The 17512-nt window shown below is 42.9% G+C and overlaps 1 protein-coding gene across 1 annotated transcript in view; it reads left to right on the forward strand.

Annotated features, from left to right (window-relative positions):
* The window catches only part of ITPRID1 (ITPR interacting domain containing 1), a 38598-nt gene extending 21300 nt beyond the window's left edge, over positions 1-17298 (forward strand). Inside the window, exons 6-11 of the mRNA XM_065666751.1 lie at positions 4778-4863; positions 5236-6699; positions 9798-9925; positions 10727-10838; positions 11468-11829; positions 17250-17298. Of these exons, the coding sequence (XP_065522823.1) occupies positions 4778-4863; positions 5236-6699; positions 9798-9925; positions 10727-10838; positions 11468-11829; positions 17250-17298 (2201 nt within the window). The remainder of the gene's footprint in view (positions 1-4777; positions 4864-5235; positions 6700-9797; positions 9926-10726; positions 10839-11467; positions 11830-17249) is intronic.
* Positions 17299-17512: the final 214 nt, after the last annotated feature.

Here is a 17512-nt window from a genome sequence, read left to right on the forward strand (position 1 = left end):
TACTAAATTGAGGCTTTGGTGCATTGTTTAGTCCCGTCTATGTAGCAGATTTAAAAATATCTGAAATTTGAGCAGCGTTGCTAGGTTGCAATTGGCCATTCTGCTTTTTCCTGTGACAGGATGAGCAGTCCAGATTTTCATTTGTGATTTTAAAGTTCATATTTGCACAAATGCTCTTGCCTTTGAAGTTTCTGTGCCTGTGCTTCCTCACGTACTCAAATGATGTCGAAAACAAATATTGAAGTACATTCATCAATGTTAATGTGATCCAAAAGACATGTAAAAAAATGTGCTATTATTTACAAGCAGTATAATAGCTCTCATGGTATCTTCTGCAGTTTGCAAGTATACTCCAGGCTGGGAACTAGAAAAAGGTTGTGTTGTTTGCAGCCAAGTCCACAGAAAACCAGCTGTGGAGTCTTCAGAGGAATGCATAACTGTACTCTAGCACTGATTTTATTACTGATTAGGGAATATTCTTTCATTAATGGTAAACCTAGGAGCCTGATAGTTTTAGAAAGTTTCTGCAATGAAGGCTGCTGAAAATGGGAGCCACTGTATCTGCATGCAAATAAGGGGAGAGGAAATGTCTCTTAATGAAATTGGATTGATCAAGTAAAGGGCTGGAAAGCTGTGGGAGCTTTGGGGTTTGGAAGGCATGTACTTTCTTATACGATACAAAATGAAGCAGAAACCTGATTAGTAAGTTTCTCTAGCCTATTTTTATTTAAAATTCAGGGAGAACAGAAATGGGATGCAGGAGCTAAACTATCCCAGTTCAATTAGCACAGAAAGGCGAAGAGCCAAGGTTTTCCTCACCAAGATCTTCTGGGGCAATCCTCAGGTTTCCTCTTTCCAGCATAGCCAGATGGATTCTCCGCACAGGGCTCAGAGTTGTAATTTTTAGTTCATAGTTGAATACGGTCTGCGTCTTTACTTCTTCTCCAAACATACTTTATCTTTCCTTGGTGTGATGCTCTGCATGTATTTGCAGAATCTCTACAGGTTTTGGGTGTCTCTACACACCAGGAGAACTGAGTAGAGCTACATGAATAATAGATACTTTGGTTCAGTGGCTGAACCAAATGGTTGGGGAAAAAATGCAGTTTGGGTAGACTAGAAACAGAAACATGTTTTGCTTGATGTTCAGGTGATTTAACACATTTTTTTTGCACCATTTTTCGAATTAAAAAAAAAAGTTGCTTTCAGGAAAACAAAATAAACCAAAAACTTTATTTGAAGGTGAAAGGTGAAAGCATCTAAAAATGTCAAAATGAACTATATAAATTTTGCTGACCTGACACACACACACACACCCCAGCCTACTTGTGTCTCTCCTTTAGGACAATATTCTAGTTGCAAAAAGGCTTTAGTTCATTCAAATATAAGGAACTGTTCCTGTGAAGAAGCGGTGACCTTGGCCACTGCTGAAAGGGCTTTAGGTGCTAGTCTATTCCCACACAAGCCACCACCAGCATCCAGTCTAGACATTTTCAGATACCTGGTAGATAGAGGAATTTGTCCTAGGAGACATAGCAAAGACCTGCTTTGGACCCCTGCTAAGAGTCAGTCTCCTGCTAGAAACTTGAGCTACGTGTATCCTCGCTGGTGAGTAGGGCCTGCCAAGAAAAACTGGACTGTTACCATTGGCAAGCTATTAACATTGTTGAAAAATTCACAAAGAGGGAGACTCGATTCCTCATCAGGCACGGTCTAATTTGAAGTGTCACTTAACTGCTGTTAGGGACACTAAGAGGAAATGAAGTGATCGATCGGCTCACTCCACACCCAAAACACAGTTTCCCCACTATGCAAATGCTGCCTGCCATTATGCAAACATCACTTGGCTCTGGTACACAGACATTAAACCAAACTATATTTACATAGGTTGAAAGCTAGCTGCTTCAAACTGAAAAGGCTATCATGCTTAATCTGGTTTGGGCACAGCCCCAGCTTGCGCTGTGTCCTGCCTTCCCAGGGCAGCCCTGCTTCGCATCTCTCCCAGGGCCACATTCTTCAGCATGAAGTCCCTGTGGGAGCACTTTGGCAACCTCTTCATAGCTTTTTACCCACCTTGAATTGGAGGCCTGTGTTCATTTTTACTGAGTCTTCTTTAAAATTCAGGCTTCCACTGAAATCAAGGGAATTGAGACTGGTTTGAATAAAGCATTACAGAGTCAGAGAAACATCTCGTCTTCCAAAAACCCCTTATCCTCACCTGCCTACCTTCAACAGGGCTTGGCATACTGGGTAGGATCTTGCAAGTCCATGTGGGATATAATGATTGAATTAGGCATCTGAATGTATTTGGAAAAGAACTGCAGCTCAGGCCCTCAGAGACATTGCTTTGCACTGACTGTATGTGGAATTTAAGCTTTTACTATGTATTAGGTCATTTTACATCTGCTATGCAGGTAGATGCAAATTTAAGGCCTAATGCAGTTGAAGGTTATTACTTGGTTTGAGGACAGGAAATCACAGTAACAAGCACAGGTGAACTGTGCTTAACATGGTTTTCCTTCTACTATACTTTCATAAGTTTCTATTTTGCCAACATAAAAAGTTTTAGAAACTGGATTTATGCTCAGAATGGTCAGCAGGTTCTACTATATTGCCATTTTTAAATGAATATACAGACAGCCTTCCAGAGGGCTTCGAACCTTGGTTTATTTAGATACCTTGCATGTTTTATCGATGAGAGCCATGATAGCAAAGCACACATCACACCTCCTTCCTGGGCAAGTCCATGGAGATACATGGAGGTCTTTCTGTAGCCTAACCACAGTGATATTAACTTGGTATGCAGACATTTTATCCAGTCTTTAATGTCTCACCTTGTACCTAAAGACCAGCCCTTAGTCCACTGTCACATGCTTTCGGTAGCTGTCTAGCTAGTACAGGAATGTAAATGTAGGTGGGAAGATTGCACTGTTGTTGGAACAGATACATCACATTTAACTTAATAAATGGGTCAAATCTGGCTGCAGAAGATGAATTCTAGCTGCACTTACTTTTCCATCAAAAACTACAGGGTTTTCACCTACATGTGGTGTGCCAGCTACTTTGCCTGCATACTTAAAACACAGGCACCTTAAAACACTAGGCAAGCAGATTATGTGTTCGTCTAACTGCAAACTTAAAGCCTGAAGTCAGCTGTTAGGGTTGTAGGATTTTCAGTATTTGGAACTCAAATAGTTTGAGTCTCAGGTTGATTGGAACTACAGCAGCTGAAGCGTTTCAGCTTTTCAAATCTTTTTCTAAGCCTTTCTTCCTTTTTTTGTGTGGAAAACTCTAGACCAGACCAGCACACTGGAAGCAACAGCTGGCAAAGATGCAAAGGGTAATTGAAACAGCTTTGAAAAAAGTTTCGAGAATGTGTAGAGCAGCCTCCCTTGGGGAGAAGCTGGACCATGATGTTGTTTGTGGGAAACTGCAAGGATGAGTTTTGAGACCACCCACAAAACCAGGCAATTTTCAGCAGCATCACTGCAGATTTTGTAACGTGTGAAATGGTAGCCACATATTTCTCATCCAAAATAAGAAAGTGACTGACTGGCTGGTGTGCTGAAGATGATACCAGGACTAACAATGCAAGTAATTAATTTCAAAACCATAAAATGATAGCTGCTTTTGATTTTACAGTTGCTGCCTACAAATAGATCGTGTGATTTTCATTAACTGATGTCCAAGATACATTTAATTAGAACACAGTCCGTTAATGTGTGAAAATATAATTTGTAGACTGCAGATTTTTGCATTTTCCAATTCACACAAATGGGAATTAATAACTCGGGTCTCAGAACTGTTTGGTGAATTGTCATTTTCCATGGATACAACCAGAAGATAAAAAGCCCTAGTGTTCAGTAGTGGTTATATATGCAAGGAACAACAAAGGAAGTGTAGCCAGATTGTCTGTCTCCATTCCTTCCATTCCCCTCAGCCTGCTCCCCCAACTCTACCTCTGATTTTGTGTTAGCTATCTGGGAATGAGGGCATTATCTGAGGATGAAAGTTACCTGAAAGTGTAAGTTATCTAAGGGCTGGGAGGCATCAGGAGGTACAGAATAATTAAGGGTTTACTTTCAAGCATTTGTACTTTTAAAAACAGTTGCCTTTCAGTCATTAAATCAGCCAGTTACTGGTGTAAATTTTGTCTAATTGCAAAAGTTGGGGTAAGAATGTATTAAGCCAGATGATGTGGGTGCTAGATTAGAAAACTAGATCAGTAAATCTAGAATACCTTCCTCTTCCCTTTCTGTCTTGCCATGCAGTCCTCTATCATCTCTGTTACTGTGATTTCCTGTCCTCAGACAAAAAAAGGGCAAAGATGATACATAGTGCCTCAAAGTAGAGACAAACTGGTTTAGGGAAAGGCTGGGGTAGATCCCTTTGCCTGCAGGTGTCACCTGGTTTAAGCCACCAAAACCACACAGATATGAATGAGACTTGGTCTGAGCCAGTTCTAACAATCAGAAGTCCACATTTTTTAGCAAAACAAGCAGTTGGCTGCTTTATGGGTTATTTACACGGTGTGCGTTGTGTGAATATATCAAAATCTGAAATCTGTAGTTGATGATTACACTGGTAAGTAAACGCTTAGTAATATCAGCAGTAGCTATGCTGTGGTTGTAGCAATATTGCAGAGTTCTCACCAGGATCAAGAATACTTCTAGAAATGGACAGTTTAAAGTGGCCCTGCTCAGCTCCATGTTCATTTTGGCCTGGTACTGCTTTCTGTCCATCTTTCTAATTTTTCTTATCCTTTTGTTTTCCCCAGCAGATGTGATGGTGACAAGAACAAGCAGCTGCCAATCGGATAGCAGTGGGTTCATGGAGGAGCTGCCAGAACCTGCAGGTTTGCAAGTAAGAGATGAGCAATAGTCATCAGTAGGTCTGTAGAAATTCAGTAACCCTGGCACAAGTAACAAATAAATACATAAAAAATCATGGAGTTGTGAAAGTTTCATGAAAACAAATTGGTCCTCCTGTGAAACCTCAGGAAGTGAGAAGCTTTCTCAGAACTTTGTGCACCACACTGATGCAAGATTGGTTCAAGGCTACAGCCATTAGAGAACAAATACTACAAGAATCTTTGATTCTTTGGTTCATGAAGTGTTTAAGTTGTATTTAAAGATGTCTTGGGGTGCTCAGGGTAAAATAGTGATAGGCAAACCAGTGTGATAGAACAATTGTAGTATTTAAATTCCTCTTCTTTTGGTTTTTCCCTCCCTTCAGAATGCTTCTTCATCAGGAAAGATTAATTTTATTTCTGATATCCACAATCAAGGAAGAGCTCTGTCACACAGGACAGGTGTTCCTGTGTTAAATCAAAATTTGCAACAAGAGTCAGATGATTGTATTACTAAGGTCTTTATCACAGCTTGTGAAAGCATTTTGGCAGTACCTGGATCAATGAAAGCAAGCAGCTATCAGGGAGAAGAAACTCACCTGCTGCTGACTTCAGAAAACAGCACGTATCAGGCATGTAAAGCTGAGGCACAGAGTTTTGTCCAAGAAATTGTATGTGACAAGGACAAGAAAGAGGAGAAGACTGAAAGAAAGCAGAGGCCTTGTTTGCAGGGTGATAGTGAGGGTGTTCCTGGCTCCTCCAAACTTGATTGTTATTTATATTTTAGTAAAAGACACAAAAAGGTGAATGTAACCTTCACTGAATTGAGTAATCTAAACCCTGCAGTCATCAATGAGAACAAAATTAGAGGTGAAGATGAATGTAAGAAGTGCTGGACTGAAAAGGACATGGGAGTTGCATGCAATGAAGGTGCTCATGGATGTAGTACAGGACATGTTAAAGGACCGAGGTGGGATGTGGAAGTTGCCAGCAAAGACGATACCCTGCTTGCAGGAAATCAAGTGACAAACAGGCAGAAGTTGTGGAAAATGGATGGTGATTCAAAAAATACAAGATGCTCCCTCAAAATGGGGGTCCCAGAAACCCTGCAGTGGGGCTTAGCAGCACAAAGTGGGAGCAGTGTGTCTTCTCTGCAAGTATCACAGAGGCATCCCTCCTGCCCAGCAGAATGGTCTGAATTGAGTTCATCTGAAGATCGAGAGATGGGTAGCACAGGGGAGATGTTAGGTGCTAACAAACCAGAACGAGGAGATGCTGTCCAAAAAGGTGAAATGTCTTCTGCTCCCTTGAAATCTGTTACTGTTCAGATGTCTTCAAGGCTGGAGTTTACTCCAAGAACAAAGGGCACAGGGCAGAATGCTCCTCTTGGTGAGTGCCTTGCTAGGGAAGATCCTGTGGACTTCTCCAGTGTGTTAGCGCACTGTTCTGAGCGTGCTCCTCTTCTACAGTCAGACCCAGGGGCTTTGAAGGGTGCTGTGAAACAGACCACGGAAGCCTCCAGCCAAACTGACATCCCTGCCAGGAAACCCAGGTGGCCCGCACCGCTTTGTTCGCCCCATACTCATCTGACAAAATCAGCCTCTCTTGACAGCATGGTTTGTGGCAAATACAGGTCACGCTATGGGGGTGAAGCCTCTGGCACCAGGGGTGTGCCGGGCAATCACTGCTGTCACTGCTGCTGTTGCTATGGCTGCTGCCCATGGACCTTCCCCGTGGCTGTCTCTCCCCAGTGCCCTGTGGGCTGCTGCTCAAACCATGCCACCGCTGAGCTGCACCTCCTGAAAACATCAGTGCTCCTACAGGACACTGCAACACATAACCCTGCTCTGGTGGGTAGCTTTCTCCACACACTTGGATAGCTGACATGCGAGCTAAATGTGCAAGATGGCTTTTTCCTTCCTCTCCTGCCATGCTTGCTCCTTTAGCGAGACATGTCCAGGGAATGTAACTAGGAAAATGAATGGGGAAAGAAACATTCCTTTCTGGGTAAAAATGGCTAACGTATCTGTGTGCCTTCAGTTGTGTCTCTTTTAGTAACTTATGTACATCAGTTCAATCTTAAAATGGTTACTGCGAGCTGGGTGGTAAAGTTTACAGGTCAAATGAGGAACTGGAATATAAGAGTGAGCTCCTGCTCAGAATTGTTGAGGGTTCCCCAAAGCTGTGAAAGGCTCAGGTTGTGCTGTGGAAGAAAGCAAGCAGGGAAGTCAAAAGTAGCCTTTGCATCCTCAGGAAAACGTGGTAGGAGCAGCATGCCTCCTGCTAGTTTCCAGGCATTTCCATTTTTCCTTTTCTATTTGCTCTTCATAAGGGCATGAAACTTGAACTGCTGTACAGGTTGGGGAAGAAAATTATTAGCTAAAAGTTCTAGAAAATTAAATTGATGAATTTTATGCTGCTACATCATTGAATAGATCATCCTGCAATGTCTTGTCTTTGAATAGTATATTGCAAAATACGCCTTTTGTCAGCTGTCTTGCTATTGCCACAAGATGGCAGTGAGTCAGTACCTTATGCTGGACTGGGAAGCTTTTTCTCATTCACTACCATTTTAACAGCCTTCTCGTGGGGGCTAATGGTAATTTGTCCTCTCTAGTCTGTGGACAGGGAATGTGGGAAGAACAGACTTTGTACTGTACTGTTATCCAGCCTCGTCCGGTGGAAGTGCAGAGGGGGGTGGAATCAGACGAGCTTTAAGGTCCCTTCCAACTTACATTCTTCTATGATTCTATGATATGTTCTTAAGGGTATGGCTTCACATCCAAGTCACTGTGCACTATGTGAGTGAATTTAACATTAGTCACTGCAGAGATTACATCTGTGCCTACTTTGTACTTTGCATTACAGACGGGGTAGTTTCTACATCTTTTACTGAGACAAGTTTGCTCAGGTTACATCCCCTTTACCAAAGGCATACATGGGGAATGCAACCACCACAGAGCAACTGTTAGAGAGTAGATTTAACCTGCTTACATGCATATTACTTTGAAAAAGGTTTTGCATGAGAGTAGTTCTAGAACAGTTAATTCCCCCTCCATCGCTGCAGAGTGTGAACTCTGAATGAATCCATGTGAACTTGTGCTCTGCAATATACTCACAAAGTCAGTGCCAGGGCAGCTGGCTGTACCTCATCTATAAGGGCTAGCATGACTTTGTACCATGAATAGTATGTGGGCACTGCCCACTTGTACCCCACACGCTTCCATCTGGGAACAAGAAAACCGTTTGAGGATCAAGATTAACATTTGGGGTAGAGGAAAAGGAACAATTTTGGACAATACTCAGTCTGTGGGTGCTCATTAACACACCAAACTGCCTCACAGGGCTGTGATTGCTGCCCTCATTCACAGCATTAAGAGCTACAGTTGTGCTCCACAGGGAGCAGACACGTAGGAGAGTTCACCTCCACTGCAGCCACACAACTGACCATGTCAAACTACTATTAGTTTCCAAGTAGTCCCTTCTGGTGCAAACCCATGGCTGTTGGCCCAAGACTTTTTTGTTTGCTGCTATGGGATGGTTTGTTCTGGGCCACTCAAGTCAGGAGTGTGCACACATAGCATCTTCATTGAAATGGAGATGGAGAATGAGGTTTTTCAAATGCATAGGGAGCAGTTTTAGCCCTCTGGTTGAAGGTGATCCCCTAGCAGGGAGGGCTCATCATGTTCCAGGTTTTGCTGGGACTGAGGGACACATTCGAGCACAAACACATATGTCATCAAAGGATATGATTGCAGGAATCCAAAGAGATTGGGCATTTCTATGCTTTGCAAACATGCCTCTTTTTCTCTATCAGTTACGGCTGTCAGTAATGGAGCGCAGGTCATGCACTGTCTTCCCATGGCTTACTAGAGACCAAAATTTGCTAAGATGGGAACATGCCAAACACCTTGCACGTCTAGAACTTTCAGCATAATAGAGGGAGCATGTTTTCAGAAGGCAGACAGTATTGCTTCCCAAATCACTTGGATGATGCTGTCTGCATTGCTGCCCTGGACAAGGCATGAAAAGTCAAGCAGAAGTTTTAAAAGTGGCTAGAAACTCAGACATAGATGGCCTCCAGTTTTATTCTGATGGGCTGCTATCATTGTACTAGTCCTGTGCTGCAATGTAGTAACTTGCAAATCTGCTTATACTTTTTCATGTGCCATTCCTGCTTCTTTATCTCCCCTGCCTTGAAACATTCCTGGTGTAGATAGTTACATCAGGGTGGATGTAGATGATCAGTCATACAAGATACCTTTTTCTCAACGGTCACATTTATGGAATAGGTCCTCTGAACTATTATGGATGTCTACTTCTGGATCAGAACAATTGCTCTGTTGCAGGACCTGCACATACGTCGTTGCAGTAAATATCTGCACTTGGTTAGATAAATGCAATTTTAGGTTAGTAACTGGTAATAGATGAGAAATTACCAGTGTAATGCTTGGCAGAAGCCATCATGAAAGACTCTTTTCCTTCTTATAGTTTGTATTTATCTTCCCTCTCTTCCCTTCTCCCTCTTTTGCTTTTTAAAAACAGTCCAGTGGACAGTAATTTAACCTATCATTAATCCATAGCAACTCATCCTATTCAAATATAATGTCTGACAACAGGGTGATAACATCAGATTTTGGCACACTGCATCAGATCTTTGATCAAAGTCCTTTTCCCCTTCAATGGCAAAAATGAAATCATCAGGTAGTGCCAGGACTTGATCCTACATGCTTTAGGGGAAAAGGTGATGACTGGATGTGAGTGATGCACCCAGAGTAAACTCACTTGAAGTGCCATCTGGACTTTCATGGCAGCTGCTCACAGAGTCCCTGTTGTGCAGGTAAGAGGAGGACCCATAAGGTTTGGGCTGTCAGCTTCAAATGCACTCAACATGGAAGTGCTCAAAGAAAGGAAATAAAGTGGGATGTCTTCTTGCTTTTCTGTGTAGTGTACCCTCAATGAGATAGAAGCGATGAAGAGCTCCTGCCAGCACTTCCAGGAGAAGCTGGATGAGATTGAACAGCACCTGACAGAACAGCAGGCACTGTTTTCCAGCACTATGCCAGATGAAGGAAGGTAATGGCAGCCCAACACACTAAATCCAAAACTAGCATCGGCAAGACCCCATGGGTACATACAACATGACTGGTCACTTGCGGTACCACAGCACTTCTGGTCAGTGAGATGCAGCTGTGGGCATCCCACAAGTGGAAATCTATTGTGATGTGGGTTTTGCTCAGAGGAAAGTGAGCTTCTCTCTGAGTCGTTCAAGGCTCTTAAATATAAACATCCTGAAGGGGTAGATTGCTCCATAGATGTAGGCTAGATTTTTAGCATGGAAATACTATGTTTTAATAGCAACACAGGAACAAATCTCATTCAGCTGGAGCTTGGTGTCCCAGGGAAGGAGGTGGCGATGATCTCTGACAAATCAGTCCCTTTAGGCAATGTATTTAGCGCTCACAGTCAATGCAGGGGCAACAGAGGAAAACTTGAACTAGCTCTTCATGGACTCAGCCCAAGTTCACAGTGATTACCAATAAGCCTCAGGTGCACAAGAAGTCACAAGGGGCTTCCAGTCTCTGCTGCCTGAAAGTAGGACATTTATGCAGTGTTTGTGCTGGTGATAAATCAGAAGTGATAAACCTGCCCAGACTCAAGCTGGCTCTGCAGCTACAGTGTGTTTCATCTTGCAACTGAGATAAAGAAATGAGAGTCTAGCAGAGAAGGGCTGTTATTTATTGTTTTGTAAGGTATCCTGTGATCATGGGTAAAAACAAGACTGCAGTGGAAGGAGATACAGGCATTATATTGGAGCTGAAGAAGAGGAGGGTGTTCAGTGCTCACTCAAGTGTGTTTTCACTTCTGTCCCTACAGGGAGGAAGCCAGACACCTGCAACTCTTACGCCGAGCTGTTCGCCAGGAGGTTGCAGAGCTGGAATTTCAGCTGAGGGATCAAGCTTGCCAGGTCAGGGAGAGCATCCTTATGGTATGTTGAACAAGCCACTGCTCTGGGTTGTGAGGGGAGAGTTTAAAGTCTGTGCTGCTATTCATTGTTCAAAAAGACGAGGCTTTCCAATAACAGACTTCAGTTTACATCTTTGACCCTCTTTCTCCTTGGCTACGCTGCTTGAGCTCAACTACCCAGGAGAAGTGACAATACTTATGAAAGTGTCTGTATCCTACTCTGCTCTTAGTTGCTAGAATAAGGTAACAGGCAGGCAGCCTCCATAATCATTGAGAAACAGTTGCCAGTCTGGTTCTTTTCTGGTCCGGCGCTCTGGTCAATAAGGAAAGGTAAAGAAATGATGGTTGTGGGACTTGTCTTTAATTCTTCCCTGACAAGGTTAGGTTAGAGGGTCAAGATTGCACTGACCACAGACTGAAGTCCATTTGCAGATTTTCCATTAGGCAATTAGGTCTATAGGTTTGAATTAAATGTCCTTTAGGCTTTTCTCTTCCTCTTTATGGCAACATCACATTTGCCAGATATTGCATGTCTCCTTTGGACCAAGCAGAAGAAGCAGGCATGCTTCATAGACTCTTGTGTATCCTGCTTGATTCCTTTTATTATATTTTTATTACTGCAATATGCTTTTCCTTCTATTTTCTCTGCAGCAGCTGGACCAATTACTAGCAGAACAATCCCATCTGTTTTCCGAGCTCGGACTCTCTGATTGGAAGGGAGAAAGAAAAGCCCAGAATAAACAAATGTTTCCAGATGCTGCTGACACTGAGCATCCTCGAAGTGGGTGCTCAAAAATGGTGCTCCCAAGAGCTCCTAGCAAAACCACAACAGCAACAGGCTTGCTCTCTGACCCACAGCTAGAGGCACCCTCAATGCAGTTTCCCACCAGGACAATGCCTGAATCAAATTCAGTTAAGTCTGCCCCACAGGAGCTCTCTACCAGGGCAAAGGAAATAAAAAGAACTCCCCAAGCAAAAATGGACTATAAGGCATTTATACACAATGTAAGGAGGTGTTTCAGGCTCACCCTCAAGGTTTTAAGTGGAAGGGATCGCTGACCTGCAATGCAGTTTTACTATTCTGTGTCTCATTGCCACAGCCTGGATCAGGACCCTTTCCGGCTGTGCTGTGCATTCATCTGAAGGGATGGAGCCCGTGTTTCAGGGCACTTTCAGTCTGCATAGGCAACACAGGCAGAAATGGAACTGGACCTACCTTGATATTTCCCAGTAAGCTCTGGCAATGATCTAGATTCTTCAGAGAGAGGAACATATAAATATGTGGATATTATTTGGCTTGCCTGGATTTTCAATGCAACTGTTTGACTAATCAGTACATCCAACCCTCTCCTACCATGTGAAATCAGTAATTTATGGCTTCAGATTGCAGAGACAATTACCCAGTTTTACAAGGGCAGTAAAGGCAATGAACTGGAAGGTCTGTTGTTTTTCTGGAGAAATTCAAAGTCAGCATTTCTGACTGCTCTGATCTCACTGTGTAACCATAAAAAATTGCCTGCCTTTTGTAACATAAAATACGCCTCGAAAGTCTCTTAGATAGCTGCCTTATCATTTAATGGTCTCTTCCACATAAACATTCCTTAAAGGATTTTTGAAGGATTTATCAATAAGGGTTCAATTCTGCAGAAACTTAATGTAAACACTGTGTGAGGGGATGCTCTTTATTATAGCCTTATAATACTTTATTGATTTATATTAATATTACCACTGATATTATCAAGCAGAATCAAGTTCTTTGGCACACAATTCAAAGACTGAGAGCCCTAGACAGTGAGGAACAAAGAATTGAAACGTTTGAGATCATCTTTTGTCATCTTTGGCACCCATTTCCTTTTAAGATTAGCCTTACTAACACTTATTTCCTTTTTTTTTTTTTTCCCAGGTGAAGAAATCTTTCCAAAATTCTTTAGGTAATGATTCAGCAGAAGGAAAAGACTGATGGAGGGCAAACTTATGGGTTTTGTTTCTAGTATATGTGATGGTTTTCCTGTAGTGCATGGTGTATCTCAGAAACAAAGGAACCAAACATTGCATTATAGAATGTTCTGATCACAGCAGGTACATTTGCAACGAGATGACTGGCCAGAAAAGCAGGTATTTTTAAAGGGATTTTAGAAGAGAGGCACTATGTATTTTGCTGTTCTGTGACTGTGAAACCTACTATGTGCCCAATTGCAATCACATGGGATAGGGCTGTTCTCTGAAAAGTCATTTAGAAGGAAGAGAAGAAGGTTTGTTTTTAAGGATAAACTTCAGAGCTTGCAGACAGCCCAGAAACGCATTCTCCTTGTAGCCAGTTATGTTAACACAGTCCTTCAACCAATATTAATCCTCAAGCCCACACTACCTTGTATAGTCCTAGTCACATTCTAACTTTTAACTCGTTACTAATTTCCTCACACTAATTTTGTAAAGTTTGTATCTACTGTTAGTATCAAACCAGAAGCTCAGTGACAAAGCACATGTTAAACACCCGCTCTGTCAAAATATTACTATGAATAGTCTCCTGGCTGTCTTCCTCATATTTGCTTTGTATAAATCCAATTGAAACCAAAATGAGATGAGAAACACAGGATTTTCTGTGTTAGAAGCCTTGAATCAGAATCCTGGTTCCATTTACTGGGAGTGCACAGAGCCTGGATTCACACAGAAAAAGCCATAAGAAAAGGCCTCTCAGGTCTGGATCACAGCAAAGAAATTCAACCGGTTCATTTTCAAAGCGGGGTAGTTTGTACTACCGCTTTCAATTTAGCACTTCCCAGACTGTGAGATGTCCTACTAGCTTGTTTGTTTAATGCTCTGGAGGGATCTTAGGTGTCATTTAGGCTTTGGTGTTGCAAATCACAGCTCTGCAAAGGTGCAAATAGAAGTAGCATTTGCACATGTTTAAGGAGAAAATGGAGGCAAGCATGCTGAGCAGCCTCGAGGCTCCCTGCACCTCCACGTTTCCGCAGATGTTCAGGGTAATAAAATGATTGGGGGAGAGAGGTACATAACATAGCAACTGACAGGATCCTCCACAGCCTGCTGGGCCATGAATTTTGCTGGTTGAAATTTGCCCCTTCCTTGAGACCCCGCATGGGATTTGTGCACCACTTCCTCGTACCAAGTGTTTCAGAGTTTGTATGTCAAGACTTGTGATTGTGACAGTACCTTCATGCAGCATGCAAACTGGACCAAAACATCCTTCACCTAAGTTTTGGAGGAACAAGCAATAAATAGGGCTTCATATTTACTCTTTCCACTGGCTTACAAATTGCGCTTGTAGAGGTACCTCAGTTTGTGGAGGAAGACAAGTAAAGAGTATGGTTGAACAACACATGATGCCAGAGCTGAAGGTCTCCTGGAAGAAAGGACGACAAAGAAGCTTCCTTGCCTCAACCACACCATGGCTATGATTCTTCCCATGAAACAAGATGTTTTTAGCAAGTGCAGTGATGTGTAAAACTCTGTAGGTATATGATGCTGCAACTGCTGGTGACTGTTCTTGATTAGAAAGACCACACAGGACCTCTGGTGCCGTTTGAATTCTACTATTTGCATTCTTGACCAGGACTGAATCTGACTCCAGCTGACAAATTTGAATGGTCTCTAGACTGGTACGTGCAGTCCAATTCCTCATTTCAATTTAATTATAAAATCAGTTCATGCAAGCCACGGATGGGATAGGGTTGTCCCCTATGCAACACTTAGACACCCACAAATATTGTTACTGTGAACTTGTTTGCATTTATAGATAGATGACCTCTCAGGCCCCTAGTGGTGTTTTAACAGTTAAGCTGTAACCTTGTGCAATAAAAAACATCCTAAGCAATGTGAAAGGGGAAAATCTTCTGACTTAGCCTAGAGCACAGTGAGTGATATTTCACTTCATAACTCCTCCAAGCATGTTACAAGGATGGCTGGGCAAAGCCTCATAATGCTGCTGTTGAAGATGGGAGAGAAAAGAAAACAGGCAGCAATTTTGTGATCAGGAAAGTCCAGAGGTAGCACTGATGACAGCCAGCTGTGTACCCACTTAACCTCACAGTGCTACGAACCCTTTAAATGCTATCACTTCTTTCCCTTTAGGGCAGTCATAAGCAAATATGGTGGGAATCTTAATGATAACTCCGCAGAATTAATGAAATACTAACATATCTGATTGAGTCTCATAATTGCTCTAGCTAGCTAGAACCATAAAAATTAGCTTGCAGGCTCACAAGGCAGCAGGTCATATCTTTGGGGGGGGGATGGACGGGGGACGGGGACCTACATTACTTGCAGAAAGCATTAGCACAAGGCAGTTTGCAAGTTTGAAATGTAAAGAAAACTGACCCTGTGACACTGAAGGACTTCAGACAGAAAAAGGAGAAAAAGGAAAAGAAATGAAAAAAAAAAAAAAGGATAAGAAATGCAAGTATTTGAGCAAAAGGCTGTTTTCCTCCCTATTCCAGCTCTTTGAAACTGACCTATGTAGAAACATTAGCTCTGTTTCACAGAACTGTTGGGGCCCCACAAAGGTCCACACAACATAGACCAGACTTGCTACGGAAAGGGGTAAGATACACAGGGTGTAGGTATGCTACAGCAGTAGTTCTCCTCCCTGCTCTCTGGTGCTTTTTCAGCATCTCTTACCTGCAGAAAGCCAAAACCGTCACCTGGAATCCTTGTAACTCCCTGTTAAATGCTCAGCATTTCTTATGTCCCGGTCACACGTTCTGGAGTGCATAGGCAACATGCGGCCTCACTGGAGTAGAAGGGAAGTGGGCAGGGGAGGGTCAGTTAAGAAGTGGTTGCTTAGTGAAGGTAGAAAATGATTGCTTTTGCCTACCCTTTTGTATCACTTGGATTTTACTTCTTTTGTCATTGTCTTTTGCCTTCATTGGTTTTCCCTGATGCCCCATAAATCTTTAAACCCTGAAGCTAAAAGAGGCTGCATTGCACACCAGCTTGAATATTGATTTTGCTAGAGAGTATAAAATCTAGAGAGATAATAAGGAAATCCATCTAAGGTACCCTGCCAAGGGCTCCCATTAGTTGCTTTACCAGGCATCAATTCAATAAACCCTCGAGAGCAGCACATGAATAAACATCAGAGCCTCTCTGGCATGTTAATGCATCAGTTGCCTAATTGTCAATGCTGCCAACAGACTCCAAGAAAAGTGCTATCTTGGGAGTTCAGACCCTTCCAACTTCAAGTCCAAAGAAGATTTGACACAAGTTTAGAAGGAGGCAGGGCTCAGGAGAGGGGCCGTGACAGCCTAATAAAACGGGCACGGCTGCTTGAAATGTAATGCTGATCTGCTGGATGCACAGCCCAGCTCTGGGTGCGCTGCCTCTGTAATGCATCCCAGTGCATGGTGATGAGGTGCCCCAGGTCAGGCCAAGGGTTTTCCCTGTGCAGGACTGGAAATTGTGTTTGGGGGGAAAAAATAAAATCTCAAATCTTGGCCTCGTGCAATAGAAATAAATGGGTCCTGAGCTGCTAGACACGAACAACTTCCTCCTTTAGGGCTACCAGTGATGCCCAGTGGCAGGAACTCAGCATCTTTACCCTAGCTCTGCTATGTGTGTTTTCCCTGTGACCAGGACCCTTTTCTTTACCCTGTGGGGACCCTTATTCCTGGCACAGCTTCTTCCTGTCTTATCTAATGAGGTTTTAAATTCCTCGCAGAGAAGTTATTCTCTCCTAATGTGTTCATACGGTGCCTGGCACAATAGGGGCCTAATATCAGTTGGGACCTCTACTTGCTGCTGTGATAATAATTTTATGAGCAGCCTTTCATTAAGATCCATTGCTACTTAAGAAACAGCTGCAGTGTCAGTTTATAAGGCTGGTGACTGTTTTAACTGCTTCTGCTCCAGAAACAAGGTTTTGATCTTCTCTGTAGAAATAGATACGGGTAAAAGAGGCTTGAACAAAAAGGTAATTTTGTTATCAAATGGGAAAAATCAGGATCAGAACATCTCAGACTTCCAGGAATTAAACAAATGTGAAACAACACTGTTCTCAGCTCGCTGGAGAAGTGCTTTTGAATTCATCCATCTTAATTTCTTTCTTTTCCATTCTCTTTCAATGGGCACATCACTCACTCAATTAGCACAGATCACAGCTAGTAAGAGGGACACAGGTGTGTCCCACTGAGGCTATTCAACCTTAATATGGGAAACATTTATTACCATGACAAATAATGCAGAACACAGGCAGCCTTTTCCTGATTTCCTCCCCTTAAAATACTAAAGAAGCCTGTTAGGATATTGGGGTTTATAGTTAATGATAGGCACAGAAGTAGTGAGGAGGCTAGAGGCAGGAGAGACTAAAGGAGCTAAGAAGCTTTCCCCCAAGTCACCCCTTATCCTAAGGGAGTGTGAGGGCTCCCTAAGGGTTTCACCTGAAGCTGTTAACACGTATATCCCTATCATGGCAAAGTCTAGCCCTGTCACCTGCAAAAGGCTTCTGCAGATACATAGACAGGTAAGATATTCCTGCTCCTCTGTGCTCTCTGCTTAGCCAGTTGCCACCAGGAATGGCTACAGTAAGCATTCATCAGAGAGACTTCAGGTAGGGCAAGAGCCTGCCAAGGGTGGCAGGCTACCAGGGGTCCTGAAAAGGACCAGGATTCAACTACTGGGTGGTGAAGAAAGCTGTGGTACCCACCTCAACACTCCCATGCTCCATCCCATTTCACTTTC

The sequence above is a fragment of the Lathamus discolor genome, chromosome 2 (genome assembly GCF_037157495.1).
Source record: "Lathamus discolor isolate bLatDis1 chromosome 2, bLatDis1.hap1, whole genome shotgun sequence".
In the NCBI taxonomy this organism is placed as follows: domain Eukaryota; kingdom Metazoa; phylum Chordata; class Aves; order Psittaciformes; family Psittacidae; genus Lathamus; species Lathamus discolor.